Source organism: Cottoperca gobio, chromosome 24, assembly GCF_900634415.1.
Source record: "Cottoperca gobio chromosome 24, fCotGob3.1, whole genome shotgun sequence".
In the NCBI taxonomy this organism is placed as follows: Eukaryota; Metazoa; Chordata; class Actinopteri; order Perciformes; family Bovichtidae; genus Cottoperca; species Cottoperca gobio.
The window spans coordinates 379,980-406,028 of NC_041378.1; the positions used below are offsets into that span (position 1 = coordinate 379,980).

General features: G+C 43.3%; 1 protein-coding gene across 1 annotated transcript in view; it reads right to left on the reverse strand.

Annotated features, from left to right (window-relative positions):
* Nucleotides 1-5,031: 5,031 nt before the first annotated feature.
* mei4 (meiosis-specific, MEI4 homolog (S. cerevisiae)) overlaps nucleotides 5,032-26,049 on the reverse strand; it is a 53,451-nt gene continuing 32,433 nt past the window's right edge. The window contains exon 5 of the mRNA XM_029425813.1: nucleotides 5,032-5,489. Within this exon, the coding sequence (XP_029281673.1) occupies nucleotides 5,259-5,489 (231 nt within the window). The 3' untranslated portion in view covers nucleotides 5,032-5,258. The remainder of the gene's footprint in view (nucleotides 5,490-26,049) is intronic.

A 26,049-nucleotide genomic window follows, 5' to 3' on the forward strand; every position in this document is an offset into this window, starting at 1 on the left:
CTCTCCCTCACGTACCTTCACCAGACTTTCACCCATCAGCTCAATCCAGGCAGACAATGTCGGTATTAAACTCCAGCTGCTTTTCTGTTTTTATATTATTATAAATTGAATATTTTGTATTTTGTGTTGGCTTGTTTGTGAAGCAAAGAAAGAGAAATTTGAAGATGTCATCTTGTGCTCGACTTTGTTGTGACATCTTAAACATTAACCCACTGATCAATAATATAAGCAACCAATTAATCAATAGTATATATCGTGTAGATACATTAGTCGTAGCCTTAGTTACAGACGACCCCCCCCCCCCCTCTATTCCGAAATGAAGCACAAAAGTGAAGCTCAGTTCCGCCCATCAGGGGATAAATTGGGTTCAGGTGCACATTGAATTTAAGACAGTGATGGAAATAGTCAACAGTTTTTTAAAGTCCATCCTTCACTTGCAGGTCTCACTTGAAAATGTCCTGATTGCTGATGCGGTGACTTGGTGGGGAAGCTTATTAACAAACATGAGGCTCGGCCGCTGAGGTATTCAAAGCACCATTTCCCTCTTGGCTGCGTTGTTGACTATGTGCATCCATTACTGTGTTCTTGACAAATGAATGTCATTATTGAGTAGCGGAGAGCACCTGGTACTGACGGGCACAATCAGCCTCTTGGAAAGCCCAAACCAAAGAGGCAGCTAGCGGGAAGCCCCAGAGGACAACCGCTGGCTGTCAAATGAGTGTGAATTAAAGATAAAACCATCGATTTACAAGACGGTCTAACAAGGATTGATTCACACGTGTACATCTGCGTCTGTGGCACAAAGATTTAGATGTTTTTTGAGCCTTAGATGTAACAAGAAAAAAAAACGTTTTTTTAATGGTTGCAATTGATGTGTTGATAAAAATCAGATTATCTTCAGTAAAGTTTTCACAAATAGTGTTGAATTATTATTATGACAAACGATGAGAGTAAGGGAAAGCTGTTTCTTTAGAGATTCAGTTCTATCTTCACAAGGTCACATTGAGATAAACAAGACGAACTACAAATGTGTGCAGACTCACTGATTTCCAGCATCTCATCTCCTGATATTGCTTATTAGACTGTGCATTGACAAAAACGCTCTCATTGCATATTGAGATTGATGGACACCGGCTCGTCCTCTGAGTGTTTTCGCTGATACGCTTCAGAATTAGTGCATCAGCTGAACGTGGCTGAAGTGTAAATAACGTTGTTTCCCAGTTGATGAATGAAGAGGAGTGAGTCATCCTCAGTTTACAGTTTGCTGAACCAGCCTGACGGCTTGATCAGAGAGCAAGCGGGCGCCGACTGTTTGTGCTCAAACTGTATGTCAGCAGGTTATCTGGGATGTTGAAGAGCTGACAGAAGCGTATTCTGGACACTGGGCGGCGGTGGCTCAGCAGGTAGAGCGTCAGACTGATCGTAAGGTCGGCGGGTCGATCCCCGGCCCTGCTGTCCATGTGTCGCAGCGTCCTCTCTCTGAGCAGGTACGGTGTGACCACCTCTCCCACCACTGTAGAACTGTGCATCATCCAAAATGGACTCATGGGCCAAGAGGACAGGCATATATACACATATACATTTGTTTCAGTGTATGTAATTGAGATAATAAAGTATTATGTTTAACACGAACTTAAGAGCCCAGAGACAGATTTATTTCTTAATTCTTTTAACATTTATTATCCAGGATTCACTTCAGACTGCACAGACCCTGTAGCCATTGTTATTTTCTTTAATCATAATTATATGAGCCTGCTAAACTCCGGTTGAAGTGTTGAACATTCGTCGTACTTTAAGTGAAGTTGAACTCATGCAACTTGTTATTGAACCTAATAGTTTGACATCCATAATACACGACGACAACAACTATTTATCTGGCTTTTGTCCAACCAGACAGTCGTTATTTGAGGTTGTCTCATTTGAATAAGCATTTGTGAGACCGGTTTTGAAAAACGTTCTAATTGCTCTGCGGCAATAATATAATTAGCTGTCGTTACGGCTGATTTCTGAACCAGCTGTCAAAATAAGGCCACTGATCCAGAACATCAGACGCTGAGCAGCTGGAAGAGCATCACAAGTTCAATCAGTTCTCATATCAATCAAGGTCAAAAGGCTCTAAAGTCATCTTTATCAACCCGAATGGCTCAAGAATCACTAAATCCTTGAGAATAAAGAGGTAGCTGCTCATATCCTCCTGACACACAGCTGTAATCCTCTTCTCTTGTTCAAAGGATTGTGACCAATGTTTCCTTAAATCAATTCTCCCACACTTTCAAGAGAAAACTATTCCATCTTTGTTTTCAGTGAATATATCGTGTCAATGTCAACGCAGTCCATTTAGTCGTTCTCCTGTTGAATCTGGAATATAAAGGAGCCACCGAGCAGCACAAAGACTCCAGTCTCCACTTTCAAAGCTTGACCTTAACAGCACAACGCTGCGTTCAGGATCAAACAGGAAAAAGTCTTCATATATTCACATATCAATCAAGGAGTCAGAGAGCTCGTAAACCAGTGAAGCGGGATTCACACACGCTGCTCACGCTTCCTGCAGGACTTGCACACTAAGCCACTTTATGTTCTTACTTTAAGTTTTTTATGCTTTTATATGTGGTATTTCATGGTGCAGTGGTCCAACGTACTGGCATTTAAAAATACAGAATAAATGCACACAGAGTAGTAAGTTTTGCTTTTAATTGTTCAATTAAATGATACGGTTTGTCTTATCGTCTGTAAATACTTCCTGACTTCCTGTCTGTGGCTCTCAGCTCATTGGTTCCGACTGAAGACGCTTTAAAAAACAAATATAAAGTTTCATTTTTAAAAAGGCGTTTAAAAACGGCATCTGTTGGGGACTATTTTCAGCGGCGGATGAATCCACATTTGAAGCCATAGTGAGTGTTTGTGGCAGTACACCGATAGCTAGCACAAGGCTTTGATGATGTTTCAGGCCGTGATATTTGGATTTGTGTGCTTTTGACTGCACAGCTGTCTTCACAGTTCCAACGCAGTGTCTTTACGTCACATTGTAATTTGCTCTTCCTCACCATCGCTGGATGTCTGTGTTCTCCCACACATTAAGTTCTTGTTGATGCAGTTCAGGGTCATTTGGGGATTATTCCATCTCCCTGCTGATGCCAACAAGGAGGAAATGTCCCTTCAGACCCTGATACTAAAACTGTTAACTTTGGCCCAGAGGATTAAGATAGAATAATCCTTGTTGGTGTCTTCATGAGGATATTACTCAGACGTAAAGATGCCTTTAAGCAGCAGATCTTCTGTTGTTGTTAATGTATATGATGTACGTTAATCTCACATGCTGAGACTTCTCCTCGATGCTGCAACCCGCCATTTCTCTGCAGCCGCCAATCCCACGAGGCACATTAACCATCAGTGCACGTAGGAGCGGTCCACGCCGATCCGTGCCGCGCTCACAACAGGATATGAAAGATGAGGAGATCACAGACGGAGTCGGGCAGAAACCCAAAGCAGACACAAAAGCGGAGATGGCTATCAGCGCAGCCGGGGCCGCGAGCCTCGGGTAATTTGTGACGTAGCAGGAAACTTCTTCAGCAGCACTCGGCCGTAATTGCAGAAATAAGCAGCAGGGAAGAGAAGATGAGTGCAGACTCAGAGCATCAGGAAACACACGCAGACTTATAATCCATAATAACTCATCGTGCTGCAACAAGAGGATATTTCCACTGCGGATGAGAGGAAGTGTTCGCCTCACTTCTCAAAATCCTTCTTTTGTTTGATCTATTCACTCGTTTCCTGAAACTTTGTCGTCCGACTGAAAGTCCAGCCTCCGAAAACCAAGAGAGAAACCTCCATTAGTGCCGTGAGCTCACGTAATGAGCAGCAGGGGTCATCTACGTCAGGGGTGCCCACACCTTTTTGGCTTGTGAGCTACTTTAAAAATGACCAGGTCCAAGTGATCTACCTGTATTAAAAGATGCTGCGATCCTCCGCTCTGTCTCTGACTGTAGGTGTGTGCGCTCGTGTGTGTTTGTGGGAGTGAGTGGAGGGAATGTGAACGCACCAGGCAAGAAAAAACACTAAAAACTTTCAGGGGGCGCGGGGTTCCGTTGGGGGAATATATATATATTTATTTCTTTAACGGTGTGCGATCTCCCCGCACTACGCACTCCGATCGACCTTTTGGGCACCCCTGATCTACGTGCTTCTGGTTTTGCCCTTTAGGCGACATGAAGGTCGACTGCAGGTACAGAAGATCTGCACGTATTTGGGGTAAAAAAAAAGCATTTAATCTTTTTCTAGTGAATATTCTTCAATAAAGAACAAAGTTTTTAGGAAAAGGATGCAAAAAAAAGAAACCCGACTGTGATTTTAAGTTGGGTTTGTGCGTTCAGTTAAACGTCTGTTAGAATACCTTTAATATTAAAGCAGCACTAACAGCCGATTATATAATGTTAGTCAGATTTATGTAAATGCAGGAAACATCGTGCAACATATAAAACATATTCTTCATTATTTACTTTATATTGTTTACAAATCCAAAGTACAACAAACCGTCCGACCTTCTAACTCATTAAAACAAAGATTCACACACAGAAGTAAAACTATTAATACCTGAAAGCTTCCAAAGAAATATTAAAGTTTCCGCTGACTAAAAATGATGAAGACAGAAGGTTGTCAGGTTGTTATTGTAAAGGAGGCTCCTGTTATTATTATTGCTTTGTTTATTTATGAAAGAATTACATTTCAACAAATTTCAGTTTCGAGATGAAGGTTACTCTTTAAAAAATAATAAAACGGGTTTACAAATACAAACACTGTGTCCAGGAAACTTTTAAGACGTTTCCCATTGACTCCAACGTGAGGAAGAACGTTAAGACATAAATAAAAAGCAGGAGGAGGTTAATATTACTACACGATCAGTATTTAATGACAATCATTCGTAGTGTTGCTGGCAGTGATAGTTTCAATATCATTAAAAACACTTTAAAGTCAAAGTTATATTTAATGTTGACTTAATAAATACACAACTCTTAGAGAATACTTCCCAGCCAGCTGTGCAGTAATAGCACTTACAGAACTAACGCTACGCTGCTGGACATTAATCACACTAACATAAAAACTAAAATCCTCGCTGAATACGTTTGTTATTCACGACGAGAAGCTTCGACCTTTCGTCCATCCAGACTCTCGTGTTCAGTGTCAGTTCTCTCAGCCTGACATGAGGTGGATAATTATTAATGGATTGATCGCAGTCCGGTTTAAAGGCTCAGCATCAGATGTCATCTGTCGGAGGCAGCGAGGAAGCCTCCGATCCTCCACATGCAGAGGCCAAACAAGGGGAACTCATCCGACAGCAGGAAGGCGCGACGCTCCAAGTGCCTGAGGAAGCCCGTCTTCTCCGCCCCCACCTCCACCCTGCACGGTACCTTTGAGTTCTGCAGGAGCTCCTCCAGGATCCAGAACAGGTAGCACGAGTTCTGATGCTGGTCCAAGGGGAAGTCGTCCTGCTCCTAAAAGAGAAGCGACACGGTTATATGGTGCGTGTTCTTGAAGATGTGTGATGATGACGTAAACGACAACCGTAGTCACACTGCTGTCGGTGTGCACGCGTCCAGCTGGGTCCAAACATGCAGATTTAATGGAGATTCATGAAAGTAAACTGTATTTCCTTCATTATTATGCTTTCAGTTTTCCCAAAGTTGAAGCTTCTTGCTGAAGCAGCTGAACCCAGAAAAGTCTTCGTGTTGAAACCGGACTGAATTCAGTTGAAAGGTTTCGTAGATTATATTATATTTAATGCCATTTGATGAGAACATGTCCAACATGTAAGCAGTCGTACTGCTGGGCAGACTTCTTGGCATGAAAAGCGGAAATCCTTTAGAAACGTGGCGGCTTCCTGGCTTGTTGCCATAACAACCTTCTGGCCACATCTCCGAGCTGCAGCCTCCAAAAACGGCAGCTTTGAACTCTCAAACGTTGGATATGAGCTGCACATCACATCCAACAGGAACACCTTCTGCTGCAGCCGAGAGACACATTAAACGTTTCCACTGCAGGACTTCTTCGGATCGCAGCCATCCAAGGGACAGGAAGTTACATCACACTTCCATAAGTTCTGATACTTCCATAAATTCTGATACTTCCATAAGTTCTGATACTTCCATAATTCTGATACTTCCATAAGTTCTGATACTTCCATAAGTACTGATACTTCCATAAGTACTGATACTTCCATAAGTTCTGATACTTCCACAAGTACTGATACTTCCATAAGTTCTGATACTTCCATAAGTACTGATACTTCCATAAGTACTGATACTTCCATAAGTTCTGATACTTCCATAAGTACTGATACTTCCATAAGTACTGATGCTTCCATAAGTACTGATACTTCCATAAGTACTGACACTTCCATAAGTTCTGACACTTCCATAAGTACTGACACTTCCATAAGTACTGACACTTCCATAAGTTCTGACACTTCCACAAGTACTGATACTTCCATAAGTTCTGATACTTCCATAAGTACTGACACTTCCATAAGTTCTGACACTTCCATAAGTACTGACACTTCCATAAGTACTGACACTTCCACAAGTACTGATACTTCCATAAGTTCTGACACTTCCATAAGTACTGATACTTCCATAAGTTCTGACACTTCCACAAGTACTGATACTTCCATAAGTTCTGACACTTCCATAAGTTCTGACACTTCCATAAGTACTGACACTTCCATAAGTACTGACACTTCCATAGGTTCTGACACTTCCATAAGTACTGACGCTTCCATAAGTACTGATACTTCCACAAGTACTGATACTTCCATAAGTTCTGACACTTCCATAAGTACTGATACTTCCATAAGTTCTGACACTTCCACAAGTACTGATACTTCCATAAGTTCTGACACTTCCATAAGTTCTGACACTTCCATAAGTACTGATGCTTCCATAAGTTCTGATACTTCCATAAGTTCTGACACTTCCATAAGTTCTGACACTTCCATAAGTACTGATGCTTCCATAAGTTCTGACACTTCCATAAGTACTGACACTTCCATAAGTACTGATACTTCCATAAGTTCTGATGCTTCCATAAGTACTGATACTTCCATAAGTTCTGATACTTCCATAAGTACTGATACTTCCATAAGTACTGATACTTCCATAAGTTCGGACACTTCCATAAGTACTGATACTTCCATAAGTTCTGACGCTTCCATAAGTTCTGATACTTCCATAAGTACTGATGCTTCCATAAGTACTGATACTTCCATAAGTACTGATACTTCCATAAGTTCGGACACTCCCATAAGTACTGATACTTCCATAAGTTCTGACGCTTCCATAAGTTCTGATACTTCCATAAGTACTGATACTTCCATAAGTACTGACACTTCCATAAGTTCTGATACTTCCATAAGTACTGATGCTTCCATAAGTACTGACGCTTCCATAAGTACTGATACTTCCATAAGTTCTGATACTTCCATAAGTTCTGATGCTTCCATAAGTACTGATACTTCCATAAGTTCTGATACTTCCATAAGTACTGATGCTTCCATAAGTACTGACACTTCCATAAGTACTGATACTTCCATAAGTTCTGATACTTCCATAAGTACTGATGCTTCCATAAGTACTGACACTTACATAAGTACTGATACTTCCATAAGTTCTGATACTTCCATAAGTTCTGATGCTTCCATAAGTTCTGATGCTTCCATAAGTTCTGACACTTCCATAAGTACTGACGCTTCCATAAGTTCTGATACTTCCATAAGTACTGATGCTTCCATAAGTACTGACACTTCCATAAGTACTGATGCTTCCATAAGTACTGATACTTCCATAAGTACTGATGCTTCCATAAGTACTGATACTTCCATAAGTTCTGATACTTCCATAAGTACTGATACTTCCATAAGTACTGATGCTTCCATAAGTACTGATACTTCCATAAGTTCTGATACTTCCATAAGTTCTGACACTTCCATAAGTTCTGATACTTCCATAAGTTCTGATACTTCCATAAGTTCTGACACTTCCATAAGTTCTGATACTTCCATAAGTACTGACACTTCCATAAGTACTGACACTTCCATAAGTTCTGATACTTCCATAAGTACTAACACTTCCATAAGTTCTGATACTTCCATCCATCGGTGTTTCATCGAAGTGTTTCTCAATAACGTCCAGAACAGACGAAGAACAGATGAAATGAATAAGTTAAAACAAGTATAATTCTGTAAACATCTGCTCAAAGTTCTGTCATTTGTATTATTTATGCTGTGAAAAAAAAGGTAAAAAAAACCACACCACACACCACGTGACAACACACACCACACACAACACCACACACCACACACAACACTACACACCACACCACACACCACACACAACACTACACACCACACCACACACAACACTACACACCACACCACACACAACACTACACACCACACACCACACCACACACACCACACACCACACACCACACCCACACCACACACCACCACACAACCACACCACACACACACACCACAACACACACACACCACACACACACACCACACACCACCACACACACACCACACACCACACACCACCACCACAACACACCACACACACCACCACACACCACCAACACACCACACACCACACACACACACCACACACCACCACACACCACACACCACCACCACACACCACACACCACACCACACACAACACTACACACCACACACCACACACAACACACACACCACACACCACACCCCACCACACAACCCACCACCACCACCACCACCACCACACACCACCACCATCCACCACCACCCCCCACACCCACCACTACACCCACACCACACACCACACCACACAACCACACACACCACACCACACCACGCACCACCACCACACACCACACTACACACCACACCACACCACACACACACACACCACACACAACACCACACACCACACAACACACCACACACCACCACACACCACACCACACCACACCACACAACACCACAACACACCACACACACCACACACAACACCACACAACACCACAACACACCACACACACCACACACAACACCACACACCATACCACACCACACCACACAACACACCACACACCACCACACTACACACAACACCACACACCACACACACCACACACAACACCACAACACACCACACTACACACACACCACACCACACACAACACCACACACCACCACACCACACACCACAACACACCACACACCACACAACACCACACACCACACAACTCCGTCTGTCTGCAGAGAGGAAACAACACAAACCAAATGTTAATTATTCACACAAACAGAAGCTGCTGCATTTATTCCAGGCTTCATCTCTGCCTTTGTAAAGGTGTGTGATCGCCTAAATTGTGTTGCATGTGAACGTTTCTGTGTGTGTGTGTGTGTGTGTGTGTGTGTGTGTGTGTGTGTGAGATGCCAGGGAGAAAAACAACCGCCAGATGGCTGTCAGGTATTCCTCCAGGAGAAGCTTTCACAGAGTTGACAGAATGTGACAACAACACCTCTTAACCCTTAAAAAAGACACACACACACACACACACACACACACACACACACACACACACACACACACACACACACACAGGATCGGGTCACTTGGCACTTTGCTAGAACTTCGCTTTCTTTTTATCCCACAGTTCACTTTTATAATTGTCTCTTTGTGAAAACTCTGCAGCTCGACTTCCAGATTCTTTAAGACAGAAATCTCCGGGTGATTAATGAATTAAAAGTGTAATCAATAGCATTTTTCTGGCTCTTTGCACAACGTGTCAGCAGTGTGTCTTGGTGTAATTGTAAGCTTCAGCAGCAGCTGGATCTGTGGCGTCCATGTTGTTTCCAAAGACTTCCCAACTGGAGAAACGGGAACATCCAAGGAGCATTGAATGCACCACGTGTGCACATCCCTGAGATGAAGTCATCATCGAACATCAGTATATTGATTTAAAGGCAGTGAAATGAATAGGACTAATAAATTGAAGCCAGACTGACAAGCTGTAATTAAAAAGTGAGTTAGGACATTATGATAGAAATAAATCTTCAGCAACATTAAAAAGAAGCGTTAATAAATCAGAATCTGGATTTGTGTTTGTTGCACTTCATGGACATACAGTATGTTGGTGTGAAGGTGAAGCGCTGCCTGTGAGAGACAGCCTGACACACACACTCACACACACACTGTCAACACCATGGACACATTTAATCCGAGTGAACGAGGTGACGACTGCAGCGCGACGTGCTTCTGCAAATCATGGTTAAAAAGATGATTATCTGATCAGTGCTCAGAGCGCTGCAGCAGTGATGTCGGATGATCCACTTAATATGAACAAACTGACACAACATATTTAATGACATGAAGCTGCAAGCGTGAGAATTAAAGGATTTACTACATTGAGAATGTCGGGATTTATTTGAAACATGGTTTCAGTCGAACGGGCTGAGCACAGCTTTGCTATTAATTAATATGCAGATTCTCTTGTTTTCAGAAAAACAAGTGAAGCTCTGCACAGCAACGAGCAAACAGCTCATGGATCTAGAGCAGGGGTCGGGAACCTTTTTGTCCATAAAAGCCAAATCTTTCTTTATGTATTTCCCTGAGAGCCATATATTTAATACATTTGAATGCAACTTTATGCGTGCATTTTGTAAGAATAACACATCGAGTACTAATAGCGGTATCAGTGTTGCATTGAACAGGTGCTCTTATTAAATAAACTAAACGCTTACATTATTTATCTCATTTATGTGCACGTTTCAGTGTTTACTGTCAAACTCAAGACAATTATATCCGACCCGCGAGAAAATATCACATGTCTGTCATAACTGGCCCGCCGGTTTTGGTAATTAAATCAATGCATGGCACAACCACGGGGAAATACATTTGAGGAAGTATCTAAATGTGTGAATGAAATGAACGTTTTTGGAAAGCAAAGGGAAACACACCACAGATCTCTGGGACGATGTGAGCGGGACCGTTTGTGCGACATAACGAAGCATCTCACTGTTAGACCTGCAGCTTCAGGGCCGTGTGATCACAGACATGTGTGATGCAGTGACAGCGTTCCAAGCCGAGCTGCCTGTGGGAGACTTGGATGCAGAAGGAAACTTTGGTCACTGCGTGTTTCCAAACACTGACAAACATCTCCACCGCGCAGTCTGCTGATAAACTGAGCGCATGTGCCGACTTTGCAGCTCAGAAATTAAAATTTAACTGCTCAGCAATCCAGTCTGCAGTTGACTTAAATATGTTCTATATCTTTTTGCACTTTATGTGTATCCTGTTCAATAAATGTGGACCGTGTTTGGCCCTCGACGTAGTCCCAGTTTTTAATGTTGGCCCTCTCTGTGATTGAGTTTGACCCCCCCGGTCTACTGCTGTTGCTTTGTGCAGTTTCTCCTCTGCTCGGTTTCGCAAAGGGCGGGGCTCCTCCCCTACTCAGACGTGTGAACACACCTTAACCTACAGCCAGAGACAGGGCGGAGGAAAGGAGAGGGGAGAACTAAAAACAAATCCTGCTGCTAAAAGTTTTACTTTAAAATGACACAGTATAATTATTTATTACTTGATTACTAAAAATGTCAGCTCAAAATTGTCTGCGAGCCATATTGCGTTATCGAAAGAGCCATAGGTTCCCGACCCCTGCTCTAAAGTCTCGGGCGGCAGGTCACATCATCGGTTCATCTTTCTTTCAAGTAATCCACTAATTGGTTGGTTTATAAATGTCAGAGAATATTGAAAAATGTCTTTCACACTTTCCCAAGACTTCAAATGTCTCGATCAACGGAACAAAACCCAGAAATATTCACTTTACAATGATCGAAAAACAGAGAAAATTAGCAACTTTAGAGAAGCTGGAACCAGAAAATGTTTGTTTGATAAGTGACAATATATTTAATTTTTAAAATGTCAAATTTCTATCTTGAATTATCATTTCATTACAATAAGGACACAAAGAAATCTAATGAACCAATTAAAGCTAAATGACGTCCAATTAAAGACAGAATCTATGAAACAATAAACATGGTCCACATGGTCCACCACATGGTCCACCACATGGTCCACATGGTCCACCACATGGTCCACATGGTCCACCACATGTTCACATGGTCCACCACATGGTCCACAACATGGTCCACCACATGGTCCACATGGTCCACCACATGTTCACATGGTCCACCACATGGTCCACAACATGGTCCACCACATGGTCCACATGAATCACCACATGGTCCACAACATGGTCCACCACATGGTCCACATGGTCCACCACATGTTCACATGGTCCACCACATGGTCCACAACATGGTCCACCACATGGTCCACCACATGGTCCACATGGTCCACCACATGTTCACATGGTCCACCACATGGTCCACCACATGTTCACATGGTCCACCACATGGTCCACCACATGGTCCACCACATGGTCCACCACATGGTCCACCAAATAGTCCACCACATGGTGACATGGGTCACATGGTCCACCACATGGTCCACCACATGGTCCACCACATGGTGACATGGGTCACATGGTCCACCACATGGTGACATGGGTCACATGGTCCACCACATGGTGACATGGGTCACATGGTCCACCACATGGTCACGTTTGAGGACATCTTATAAAAACAATACGAGGGGACACGGAGCACGAGAGCACGGGGCACAACTGCCAATAAACACTGAGCTTGGAAAGACAGAGGACAGGAAATAAGCTTTAATAATACCTTATTACTAGTCTCAGAAATGAATGGCTCATTTCATCCTAAAAGTGTTTGCTTCTGCACATCAAACTGATTTGACTCTCTGGTCCAAGCTACTAAAGCAGGGTTGGCCAACCCGCGGCTCTCGAGCCGCATGCGGCTCTTTGCCCAGTTTCATGCGGCTCTTCAGTTCATATTGAATTTTATTTGTGAGTGTGTGTGTGTGTACTGTCAGTATGAGAGCATGACAGTGCGTCTATTTTTATGTGGCCCAAGAGCCAATCATAAAAATGCCTGCGATGCAGTGAACCAATCACCTTCGAGGGGGGAGAAACCTATCGTAGAGTAAACACTATCTGACCATCTGAGTTCCTAAAATGGCAGGGAAAAATGCACCGCTAAGCGAAAATATGAAGACCAACATAGGACGTTTTATTAGAGTGGGAGAGTTTATATTCATATAAAAATGCTGCCTGACCGAGTGCAAAGTGTGTTTGCGTGTGTTAACAAACTGAAACTGTTTAAAACACTTCTTCAAAAGGGAGAATTAGCGCATTTTCCCTCTCTGCTAAAAGCAAGCGGACAAGCCGAAATGCAACATTGGTTGAAACCCTGCACGAAGACTTTGCGACCCGGTTCCATGATCTACAGCTGAAAAGGTCACAGATTACGTTCCTCGTCGACCCTTTTAATGCTGAGACGGACTGTTTGAAAGCCCCGGTAGTCCATACCTGTCAACATTGGAATTTCAAAATAAGGGAATTCTTTTGGCGTACTCCGCCCGGCTCTCCAACAGCTCTCAGTGTAAACGTGAACACATCAGGGACATTCAGGAAATACATGTTTATCTAAAGTATGTATTACTTGTACAGACATGTTTATAAGACTTATGTATTTTATTTGATGAGTTATTATCATCAATGTATTTGATGATTGATGAGTTGTGTGGCTTTTGTTTCCCCCACGAGGACTTCCTTGTGATAGCAGAGTCAGGAAACATGTCGCGACACTGCGGCTGAGGAAGACCGACTGAAAGCTGTTCTGAGGGAAGGGACCCTTGAGTTCTGGAAAACTGTGCCAATGGAAAAATATCCCAACGTCAAACGGGCTGCGCTCAAGCTACTATCAATGTTTGGGTCAACACACGTCTGTGAGTCGGTGTTATCTACCCTGAAACACGTGAAATCAAAGTATCCATCTGTTCTGACACACGTGTGAAAGAATCGCTTCGAGTGACCACAACGGATACAAGACAGATTTGAGGAGGATTGTTCGAGGTAAGGAGTGTCAGAAGTCCCACTAATGTAAAGAAGCAACATGCAGAGGAAGATAAAACACACTGAGAGTGTGTGTGTGTGTGTGAGACACAATGTTCATTGTTGATAAGAACTGGCCTCTGAATACTGGGAGCAGAGGTTTCATTACATTTCTCTCAATATTATGGTGTGTGACATTTACAATAAATCTGTCTGAGCAGAGCTGTGTGTGTGTGTGTGTGTGTGTGTGTGTGTGTGTCTGTGTGAGGGTGTGTGTGTGTGTGTGTGTCTGTCTGTGTGAGGGGGTGTGTGTGTGTGTGTGTGTGTGTGAGGGTGTGTGAGGCTGTGTGTGTGTGTGTCTGTGTGAGGGTGTGTGTGTGTCTGTCTGTGTGAGGGTGTGTGAGGCTGTCTGTCTGTGTGAGGTCTGTGTGAGGGTGTGTGTGTGTGTGTGTCTGTCTGTGTAGGGTGTGTGTGTGTGTGTGTTGTCTGTGTAGGGGTGTGTGTGTGTGTGTGTGTCTGTCTGTGTGAGGGTGTGTGAGGCTGTGTGTGTGTGTGTGTCTGTCTGTGTGAGGGTGTGTGAGGCTGTGTGTGTGTGTGTGTGTGTGTGTGTCTGTCTGTGTGAGGGTGTGTGAGGCTGTGTGTGTGTGTGTGTCTGTCTGTGTGAGGGTGTGTGAGGCTGTGTGTGTGTGTGTGTGTCTGTCTGTGTGTGTGTGTCTGTCTGTGTGAGGGTGTGTGAGGCTGTGTGTGTGTGTGTCTGTCTGTGTGAGGGTGTGTGAGGCTGTGTGTGTGTGTCTGTCTGTGTGAGGGTGTGTGAGGCTGTGTGTGTGTGTGTGTGTGTGTCTGTCTGTGTGAGGGTGTGTGTGTGTGTCTGTGTGAGGGTGTGTGTGTGTGTGTGTGTGTGTGTGTGTGTCTGTCTGTGTGAGGGTGTGTGTGTGTGTGTGTGTCTGTCTGTGTGAGGGTGTGTGAGGCTGTGTGTGTGGGTGTGTGTGTGTCTGTGTGAGGGTGTGTGTGTCTTTGGAAGGGAGGGTCTTTGAGTGTGTGTGTGTGTGTGTGTAAAGTTTTAGATTTTAATGTTGTCTGTGTGAGAGAGAGGGGAGTGAGGGAGCACAGAGAAAGGCTGAGAACAAAAGAGAGAAGGGGGGGGGGGGGGTGCGCATCTGTGGACTGTGTGCATGATGTGGCTCTTTGCAGTAACATAGTAACATGTTTGGCTCTTAACCTCTGACTGGTTGGCCCCCCCTGTACTAAACTAATCAGGAATATTTTTTCTTTCTTTATGCTTATTGGACGTGTGTACTACCTGGTGCAATGCTGCAGAAACAACCTCCATTATTTACTTCTATATGTAATGTATCTGGAAGCCGATCATCACCCTCTAAACTACGCTACACCATACATCATCATGCAGGAGGTCGTTAATGTCATCAGATATTCCTTCTCTCGTCTCCAACACGTCAACCCAAATCATTTATGAAACCATGAAGCGGGATACGATGGACTGCAAAAATCGATAACTGGATTGGACATGTGGAGGAAGCCTTGATGGAGCTTCTGTGAAGAACATATACAAACAGCACAAGCGCTGGAACCAGAGGGGGCGGCCTGCTGACTGCATCCGCAATCTACTTAGAGATTCTTTTCATTCCTGGGGAAACTCTTTTATCTTTAGTACTTACCGTTACGACAACTTTCCTTTTTGAATTAAACAAACAAGTCTCAAACATTAAAAGTGTTTTAAACACAAAACGTGTATGAATGTTCTTATAGTAGTGGAGAGCCGAACCAGACGAGCAGAAGACGATTGAAACTCAATAAAAAGGACGAGAGACAGGAAGTGAATTAGATGAAGTGTCGGAGGGCTCATCTGCATGTAACCAGAGCCCCTTTCTAAGCGAGGGGGTGAACACAGCGGGACGGACTGATTGAGCTGTCTGTTGGCTCGTTAGCGCTCCACGGGGATCCGGCGGGCCGCAGGCCGACAGTGACAGGAGTCGCTGCAGCCTTTTAATAATCCTGATAAACTACCATCCTCTTCTACGCCAGTGACAGGACCGCTTTGCACTTTCAGGTCAAAATGAACTTTATCCTCAACACTTTTCTCCCGATGAGCGACTGCTGAAGGTCGGACGTGGCGGTTCAGGCGAGGCTTATTTCGCGACGGACTTCCAGGTGAGCATGGAGGCGGACTCTGGCTTTGAAGCTTGGCAGCAGGATGCTGAATATCTGCAGGAGGTTGCACCGAACACAGAGGTCTGAGCCCTGCAACTGTGTCTTCAGAAAGGTGATAATTAAACACAATCTGTGTGTTAGCGCGGTGCAGCGTGATCACAGCGTGATCACAGCTGCGGTTCTGACGACTACATTTGGATGTAAGTGTCCGTTTGTTGCTATTTTCCAACTTTGATTGTAAAAATGTTCAATCCAAACAAACACTTTGCAATTTGTGTTAGTCAAAGAATGTCTGTCTTGACTGTAAAAAGGAAACCTTTCTAACAAATGATCCATGAAGCTGCTGCGTTTCTGTGCTTCTCTTGGAGACGTTCTAGCACCTGGTGGCCACAACTTGTTTAATGCAGCTTTTATTTAACCCACACCTGGGAAATGGTTCATATTTCTATGAAATACACATTTGTCTTGAGACATGCTAGCAGCCTAGCTCTATGGATGTCGGTCGACAGCATCCGGGGCTGCAGTTCATCAAATGGCCACTTGAGGCTCCAAAAGGGGGTCGATCTCCACAGACCCTCATGTTAAAATGCAGAACTTAAGTTAACGTGTTTACAGCTGGTTTTGGTCTCTTTAGATCATTTCCTTATTCATCTCAACTGTGCGGACGGTGAATCTTGATATAATTCACCTGTTTTCATCATTTTTAGTTCCCAGAAGATGAACCCTAACAATGTTGTTATCTCCGAGTGTTAATCTAGCGCCACCATGAGGTTCACATTTGTGTGTTTAAGTGAAATTACATCCATGAACTGTGGTGCTGTAACTCAATGAAAGTACCATCACTCTACTGTATATCGTGTGTGTATATATATATACCATTACTGAGGTTTGAACGATGCATCAGTATCCAGACAGTGTAGAAATAACAAGACGTAGACCTGCACTGTACCTGCAGGACGTGGACTGTGGGGGGGGGGGACTCTGGGATCTGTAGGCAGCAAGTGAAGCAGCGTGACCCCGACAACATCAGAATATGAAGCTGCAGCCTGAGTGGGATTTAATCTTCTATTTGGTTTCTGTTCTGTGAGCCGGCAGCCGATGTCGTGGATACAAAGTCTATAAAATCCATATTGGAATAGTTCGAACCTCTGTGTTCATTTATAATGAATATGCTCTTAACGGGGGGGCCACTCGTGTAGCCAATGAAACGCTGAAGACTTAGACATACGTCATCAATGGGTTTTACTTTTAACAAATATATTCTTTTCGGGTAACGGAAGAGATTGATATAAAGGAAGGACAGACGAGACAAACGGAGTGAGGCTGTGGAGAGACGCTGACACAGAGCACATCATGAAGCTGTGTGACGGGCGCCATTCACTGATCAAGGACAGATTCATTTGTCACCAGAGTAGAAAAGAAAGCAGCGGGAGCGACGCTGCAGCCGGCACAAAGATCCAGAGCCGAGCTGGACTCATGGATTCATTCACCTTCCTGCTGTGTTGCAGGAGTTATATAGTTATACATGTTCCCACATTTATCCTTTAATCGCTCAAAGCGCGCTTTATTATTTGGAGTTTTTTTGTTTTGCAACGGTTTTATCTGAACATGTGACCAATGTATGTTTCATTTACTCAAATATTTATGTGTTTATTTGACACAATATACAATTGTGAAAGTGTGTGTAGCAGACACTACTTCCCCAAGAAGGTGAGATTACATTTAACATCTAGACCTAAATACAGATGTGTGGCTGAATTATAAGATCTTAAAGTGGGAAGTTTGCAGCTGTCGTCTCTTCATCCAAACACATGAACACAATAATATAATCTCCACGGAGCGTTGCTTCTCTCCCCGGCGGCCGCAGCGAATCGTGTGTGAGCCAGCTGATTGTGTACCGTGAGCAGACGGAGAGAAAAGAGGCTAATGGGGACACTTTTGGAAATTGGTGCAGTATTGAGCGAGAGCGCAGCAGCAATCCTCCGTCAGTGGACGTCCACTGAAGCGCTTCTGCACCGACAGCTCAGATCAGAAGTGACCACATCATGGAGCTCCAGAGGAACAATGTTCAAAGTGTCTGAATGTGCAAAGAATAAATATTGTTAAATGATATGTAAATGCACATTGTTGACTTTATTATTACCCAGCATGCATTAGGTGCAGCCTTGAAGTGAGATAATGAACAGCTTTACGACCTGCTGTTCGCTTTATGATTAGAAGTCGACATTAGATCTCACATCGAGCTACACGTGTGGACACAAACACTCCGTACGTACGTTCCTTTAAATCGCACTAATTTACTGATAAATATTTAAAGCTAATTAACATTTTTCTGGCTGCGTTGCGTTGCTCGTGGTGGGGCGGGGGTGGGGGGTGCATCACAGATGGCTCTTCTGATGCGATGGCTTCCTTTGGTCCGAGCATGTCTGGATCATTATGAAGTATCAGGGTTAAAGATGCAAATTAAAACCCAGACAGTCGCACACATTCAAAGTGGAGGAAGAGCAGAAGGCAAAATACGACCCAATTAATCTGTAATTGCATGTTTTAAGCGTTTGCTTGTATTAATAATGAAATAGGTCGATTACAATTTCCCAGAAGCGACATCTTTAAATGTGAATTTAAAACCCAACAGACAAAGAGAGTTTGAGACAATAAATATCTGCAGATTAAAACACATCATATCTCATCCAGACAGGACACATCAAAACACACTGACAGAAAACTGAAGGTCTGAATCAGTAAATAGAAAATAAAACTAATTTAACAGCAAAACAACAGAATAACTGGGAAACTGAAGCTGTTATCTTTGCTCTTTTCAAAGCCACCAGACTCCATTGACAAAACTAGTCATTTTACCTCTCAGAACACGTGAGTTACTGATCTGCCGCTGCATCAGTCTGTTCGTTAGTTTGTGTTGTTGTGGGACTTTCTTGAATCTGAACTAACTTTTTAAGTCACACAATAACACAAACAAACTAACGGACTGATGCAGCTGCAGCTCAACAACTCATGTGTTCTGAGAGTTAAAATCATGTTTTTGTCAATGGAGTCTGGTGGTTTGGAAGAGAGCGTAGATATCAGCTTCAGTTCCCCGTCAGAAAGGTAAAGTGGTGAAAATATTGTAAATATAGTGTACACTCAAAGTGAATGACTTTATTTAGGTGTGTAAAACACGTCCACAGCAGAACGTTGTTTAACTTCCTGCTTCCTGCAGGTGAGAAGAAGCTCATACAACCTCACAAAACATCCAGACTATCCCTGTAAGATGATCCAAGCCTCTAATGGACCCAAATCTATTTTCTGATCAAATTTGTTGACAGACAATTGCTTTTATATTTGTAAAAATGGGGAAAATCAGCTTTTTACCAGCACTAATAAGTGTTGTTACACCCGGTGGTCTTCCACATGCAGGTTACAGACAGCAGGGATATGAAACTAAAAGTGCGCCTCTCCTCTGAAGGGCAGCGTACAAACTCCTGCTGGTCCTCCACTGAAGTGAGTGCGACCACAGTGTGCTTCACACACACCGTGACCACACATCACCTTCCCCTCCAGTTAGCAGACAACAACTCCCAGGAATTGATTTTCTCCTCTTCATATTTCCCCCCAGCCTCCGTCTTGCGTCCTCTCGCAGTGTTTTATTTTTTACCCGTCGACCGTCTTTTTTCTCGGTGGTCCGCTGACAAGCCCCTGATTCAACAGACAGAAAATCGATCCAATCTCATCCAAGTCGGCGCTCATATCTCGACTGCCCGAGGAGGTGGAGGAACACAGGTTCGCCTGGTTCACACACACTGGAACCAAAAGTGTTTATCTCAGCATCAGCAGCCCAAGAGAGCTTCGCTGCTGGATGATTATTTTCCTTTTGTTAAATGGCCTCATGAACTGTGACAGTCAGAGAGAGGAGGTCACTGCTGTCACACGGAGACACTGGTGTGACAGCACAGCTCCCCCAAAGACCAAATCACGATGTTTACACTTCTTCCACTTGATGGACTTGATGGAGCAGAAACGTCAAAGCTGACAAGAGTTTCACTCAAAGGCCTTTTCCTCTTCCTGCCAGTCTTTTGTATATTCTAGGACTTCTGGGTGATCAAACTATAAAACATGGCTCACTATCGCTGAACAGTCAGGATTCAACACTTAACTACAATAATCTACATGATCTCTCACAGCACTGCTCTGCTCTGTACAACATGGTTATGAACACTTGCTGTATGATGATATAAGTGCAGAGTACATGTCACAGTCTCTCCACAACACCGTCGTTACCTGCCGTTAAAAATCAAGATATAAGAAATATTATACGAGCAGGGCTTTTATTGTGAAAGGTAGGAACAGAAGGAGTGGATCTGCGTAATGAAGTGTTAGTTAATGTAAAGCCTCCATGTTGTTGTAGATATAAGCACAATTCAACCCCATTCCGCACAACGTGATTGGTTGATGCCTTTATTCGCGGTGCGGAAGCTCAAAATGGACGCTGTTCCGGAAAAACATGAATTTGCGTTAAACAAAGTTAGGTGCATGAACTAATGCCCCTGGTGTGTCACGGCGTTGCATGTTCATGCAGCTGTGAGAATACAGACGTCTGCCGTGTGTCGCAGCGTCAGCAGGACAGGAGCTGCACGGACTCCCACGTTTACGTTTTTACAAAGCGACTTTGATCAACCGGCGTCACGCTTCTTCCCGGTTACACGTCTAATGAGAGCGGCGCTCTTTGAGGATCGAGGACGACTTTGATACTCGACTAATTGTCCATCAATTTCTCTGCAGTTCCCCTCAATCGGATCGTTCTTCAGATCCGTCACGCGTGCGGCGGTTAGTCGGCGCCGTGCTCGGCACCGCCGCAAGCGGGTCGCCTCACCGCGTCGCCTCACCGCGTCCGCCATCGAGCTCAGGAAGGAAACGTGCCGCGAGGTGTTCAAAGAAGACGTTACTGTTGACCTTTTCTTAGCTTATTAATATTTAATATTAATATATTATTAATATAAGACTTTTATTTTGGTGATATTTACTGTGTGATTCATCAGAACTGAAATCCTTCGTTGAATATAATCAAATGGGAAATATTCTTTGCTTCCAGACTCTCAAACTATGAGGATTAATATATTGTTGTCACAGTTTCCGTTCCTTTAAGGCTTGCTTGCCTAGTAGTGTGTCACGCCACGCCTCCTCTGCAGCTCACCTGACTCTCCCTGCTGCAAGCAATTAAGACGAGTTAGTATTTAACCTAACCTCCACTTCGCTGCCAGATTGTACTCCGCATCATGCGAGTCTTTCCAGCGCTCTTCCCTAAACAGATCTCTCGTTGCCGACCCTGCCTGCCCCTGACCCTCTGCCCGGCCCCGACTTACCCCTTGCCTGCTGGTTTGTCCTTGTGGATTATTATCATCCCGCTGTAACCTGCTCCTGACTACCAATACAAGTCATGACCGATTATCCTTGCTTTCCTGTGTGTTGCATTCGGGTCCACCATCGACTTGTTGTGACAATTATAAATTGAGTGTCTTCATGTTTTGGACTTTTTGTCGGACAAAACAAGTTGAAATAAGATCAAGAAAGACGTGAATATTAACGTTATAAACACGGTGACGCTGTTTTAACTGGGAATCCTTTAATACGCCGTCAGTGTTTGAATCATACTTCATCTTCCTCAATAGTTACTGTCTGAATAACTTGTGTTGAAGTCGTTCTGATCAGTCTCACACTCATCGTTTGGATTCTGGGTATTCGACCAAAATGTATTTTGTTCTGGGACAAATTCCTGCTTTTGAAATGTACTTGGCAATGAAGCAGATTCTAAATATTGGCTTCTTCTTAAATGATCTGCAGCAATAACTAAGTTTAGCTGCTTTGCAGACTTAATACAGCTAATATGAAATACTCAAAGTGGAACAAATACTATGAAGCACTGAATAGTTTAATGCCAAAATACATTTCTGATCTGCTTATACATGATCAAATTCTAATTGATATATTCAGAAGGTTTGAATCCCTCCAGACGTCTCCACTCTGCTTCCTGTCCCCAGAGTTCAGGTTTAATTCTCCACACATCTGGAACAAACTGCCGGACACACGTCTCTTAAATCCAGACTGAAGACTGTTTGTACTAAAGGCCGTGTCACACATCTCTGTATGACAGAAACGTACGCCGGCGCATACGAAGATTTGTCAGAGTCCAAATACGTCCAACTTTTCATCGGATCAGATCAGAAAAGTGAACATATACAAATATGCATGTCTAATCTATTGATAGCGCATCACTTACTTATACAAAATGTATCAGACGAATACCCAACGAATGCATAACGTATACAAAAAATATGGCTTATACAAAATATCGGCAACACGCTGGTGTACGTTGATATAAGGTAAGGTATAAGTAGTGTTCGTTAAGAGCAGGTGGTGTTACGCTGGTGTACGTTGATATAAGGTAAGGTATAAGTAGTATTCATTAAGAGCAGGTGGTGTTACGCTGGTGTACATTGATATAAGGTAAGGTATAAGTAGTGTTCATTAAGAGCAGGTGGTGTTACGCTGGTGTACGTTGATATAAGGTAAGGTATAAGTAGTGTTTGTTAAGAGCAGGTGGTGTTACGCTGGTGTACGTTGATATAAGGTAAGGTATAAGTAGTATTCATTAAGAGCAGGCGGTGTTACGCTGGTGTACGTTGATATAAGGTAAGGTATAAGTAGTATTCATTAAGAGCAGGTGGTGTTACGCTGGTGTACGTTGATATAAGGTAAGGTATAAGTAGTGTTCTTTAAGAGCAGGTGGTGTTACGCTGGTGCACGTTGATATAAGGTAAGGTATAAGTAGTGTTCGTTAAGAGCAGGTGGTGTTACGCTGGTGTACGTTGATATAAGGTAAGGTATAAGTAGTGTTCTTTAAGAGCAGGCGGTGTTACGCTGGTGCACGTTGATATAAGGTAAGGTATAAGTAGTGTTCTTTAAGAGCAGGTGGTGTTACGCTGGTGCACGTTGATATAAGGTAAGGTATAAGTAGTGTTCTTTAAGAGCAGGTGGTGTTACGCTGGTGTACGTTGATATAAGGTAAGGTATAAGTAGTGTTCTTTAAGAGCAGGCGGTGTTACGCTGGTGCACGTTGATATAAGGTAAGGTATAAGTAGTGTTCTTTAAGAGCAGGTGGTGTTACGCTGGTGCACGTTGATATAAGGTAAGGTATAAGTAGTGTTCATTAAGAGCAGGTGGTGTTACGCTGGTGCACGTTGATATAAGGTAAGGTATAAGTAGTGTTTGTTAAGAGCAGGTGGTGTTACGCTGGTGTACGTTGATATAAGGTATAAGTAGTGTTTGTTAAGAGCAGGTGGTGTTACGCTGGTGTACGTTGATATAAGGTAAGGTATAAGTAGTGTTTGTTAAGCAGGCGGTGTTACGCTGGTGTACGTTGTTGAACGCTGATGTTTTGAGCATGTTCAAAATTACCGGATGTACCCGACGTGTGCTTCATAAGATATGCAGACGTTACGTTACGTTAGACATACGTGAATACGGAATACAGTACGTGAATATTTACGTGACTACGTTAGTGGTGCGTTAGATGTCGGCTACGTCGGCTGAATCAGCCAATGTATTGATAACGAGTGGATACCCTATTCCTACCCGATGTTAAGATGATGCCTGGCGACGGAGTAACTTATTAACGTATTTCTACAGTACAGCTAGCGTTCAGCATGTTCGCCGTTCTCCAGCATGACGTGAACCAGATGGCACTTTTCCAGCTGCGTTGTCCAGACGCTCTGATACGTTTTAAATAAGTAAGTGATACTCTATCAATGTTTGACATACGTATAATAATTCGTTATGTATTCGTTATGTATACGTTATGTATACGTCAGCTACAACACCGCTGTGGAAAAGTTGGACGTATTTGGACTCTGACACATTTTGAGCTGCTTTTCATAAACGCCGGCATGTTTGTGCCGTACGGAGCTGTGTGACAGGGCCGTGAGTCTGGCGTGTTCGGCGTGTCGTCTGCGTCCTTCAAACGATCACAACTTACCCTTAATTTATATCAACGTATTGCCGATATTTCGTATGCGCCAGCATACATTTCTGACATACGGATATGTGTGACGGGGCCTTTACACAGCACTGTGACTGTTGTTCTTGTGTTTTTATTCCCGTTTTAAATTGTATTAAATGTCGTTTTCTAATGTGTTTCTTGCTTGTGATGTTTGATGCGAAGCCTTTGAATTGCCCTGTTGTTGCTGTATAAATAAACGTGCCGACACGTCTCCACACGGGCTCCGGATGATACAAGTTACTCGTCGGTCAGACAGTAGCTCAACCTGAAACGCAGAAGCCATTATGACTCTGGCTGAAGTGCTGGCAGCCATCACTCTCGTGGCCTGAGAACTCTACAGTTTGCATTTCTGCAGGGTAAATCTAACAGACATGAAATATAGCTGGTGTCCATTAAACAGTCCCAGTTTATTCACACGGGCATGAATGAATGTTTTATAAAGGAAGCGATGATGAAAACATGCTTCACACTTCTGTGAACTCAATACTTCTGCTCTTCCGTGACAAGGATGCAGCGGGTTACGTTAATGAAAGCGGAGCTCTGTGGGAGGCTGCGGACAGAGGCGAAGACATCCAGAGAACGCTAATTAATGGAGCCGTCGCCACACGTGCCGCTAGAGCTTCCTCGCTAAAGTCCCCAGAAAACGTGTGAAGAATCCGCAGCGTGATAACAGAGCATTTGTATGTTTAAAGCTACTTCTGTACGTATCTACTATCTTACTGCAGAGACAACAGGCGTCCTTCCAAAGGGCAGCTTTACAAGGTGGAGAGAAACACAGCTGACCAAGTGACTCAGCAGCACCTCAGGTGAAATGCCAGCACGACTCCATGAAGGGGAGAACATTAAAGACTTATTCATTTAGTTCCCCATGAAGTACAGGGGGGGGTATGTCCAAAATCTTCCACCACACACATACGTCACAACACAGTTATAGTTCTTCTAAAAACATCTAAAAAAAACACTTTCTATAATCCTAGAACTCATTTTAGTTATTTTGTTTACTCTATTATATCTATATTTTGTTTCATATTATTATTCTCAGGACTTTATGTTTTGAATTATAATCTTTTGGATTCCATTTATTTGAAAGTATTTTATTTACTCATCTTTTAGGCTTTTGGCCTCTTTGCATATTCTGTTATTATCTATTGTCACAGGTTACAATAACTTGCAGCGTCTCTAGCCGAGGATAATTTAAACCCGTCAGATAAATGAAGTGTTTAATAAATAAACACAGAAACAATATTTCCATCGCATTACAATCATTGTACACATGTTGTGAAAGTGTCAGTTTGTGTATAAGTGAAGTTTATAAGCACGTCTTTATGAATATGTGTGGGTGGTGATGGTCTAGTGATACCTTCCAATCCAGAAGGTTGTGTGTTCAACACCAGGCTGCCACCAGTGTACCCCTGAGCAAGGTGCTTAACCCTGAGTTGCTCCAGGGAGACTGTTCCTGTACTTAGTTCACTGTAAGTCGCTCTGGATAAGAGCGTCTGCTGAATGACCTGTAATAATGTAATATATATGTATTTATTCGTACCTGTTTCAGTATTTCACATTTTCAGATTTGTTAGTTACAGACGTGATCTGACCACAGACACACGGCGGAGAATGAACGCAGGGGAAAGTCTAGGAACGGATATTTGTTTTTGCATTTAAGAAACAAAAGATGTTTTTTGTGAGTGTCACTTCCCTCTTCGTCCCCGCAGCCCTGATGGAAACACGGCAGGACACGTGTGGCTCAGAGACAAACTCATTAACGTAACAAAAGCAGCCATGAAATGTCACCGCGGACCTGCTGCTCCATCCATTCT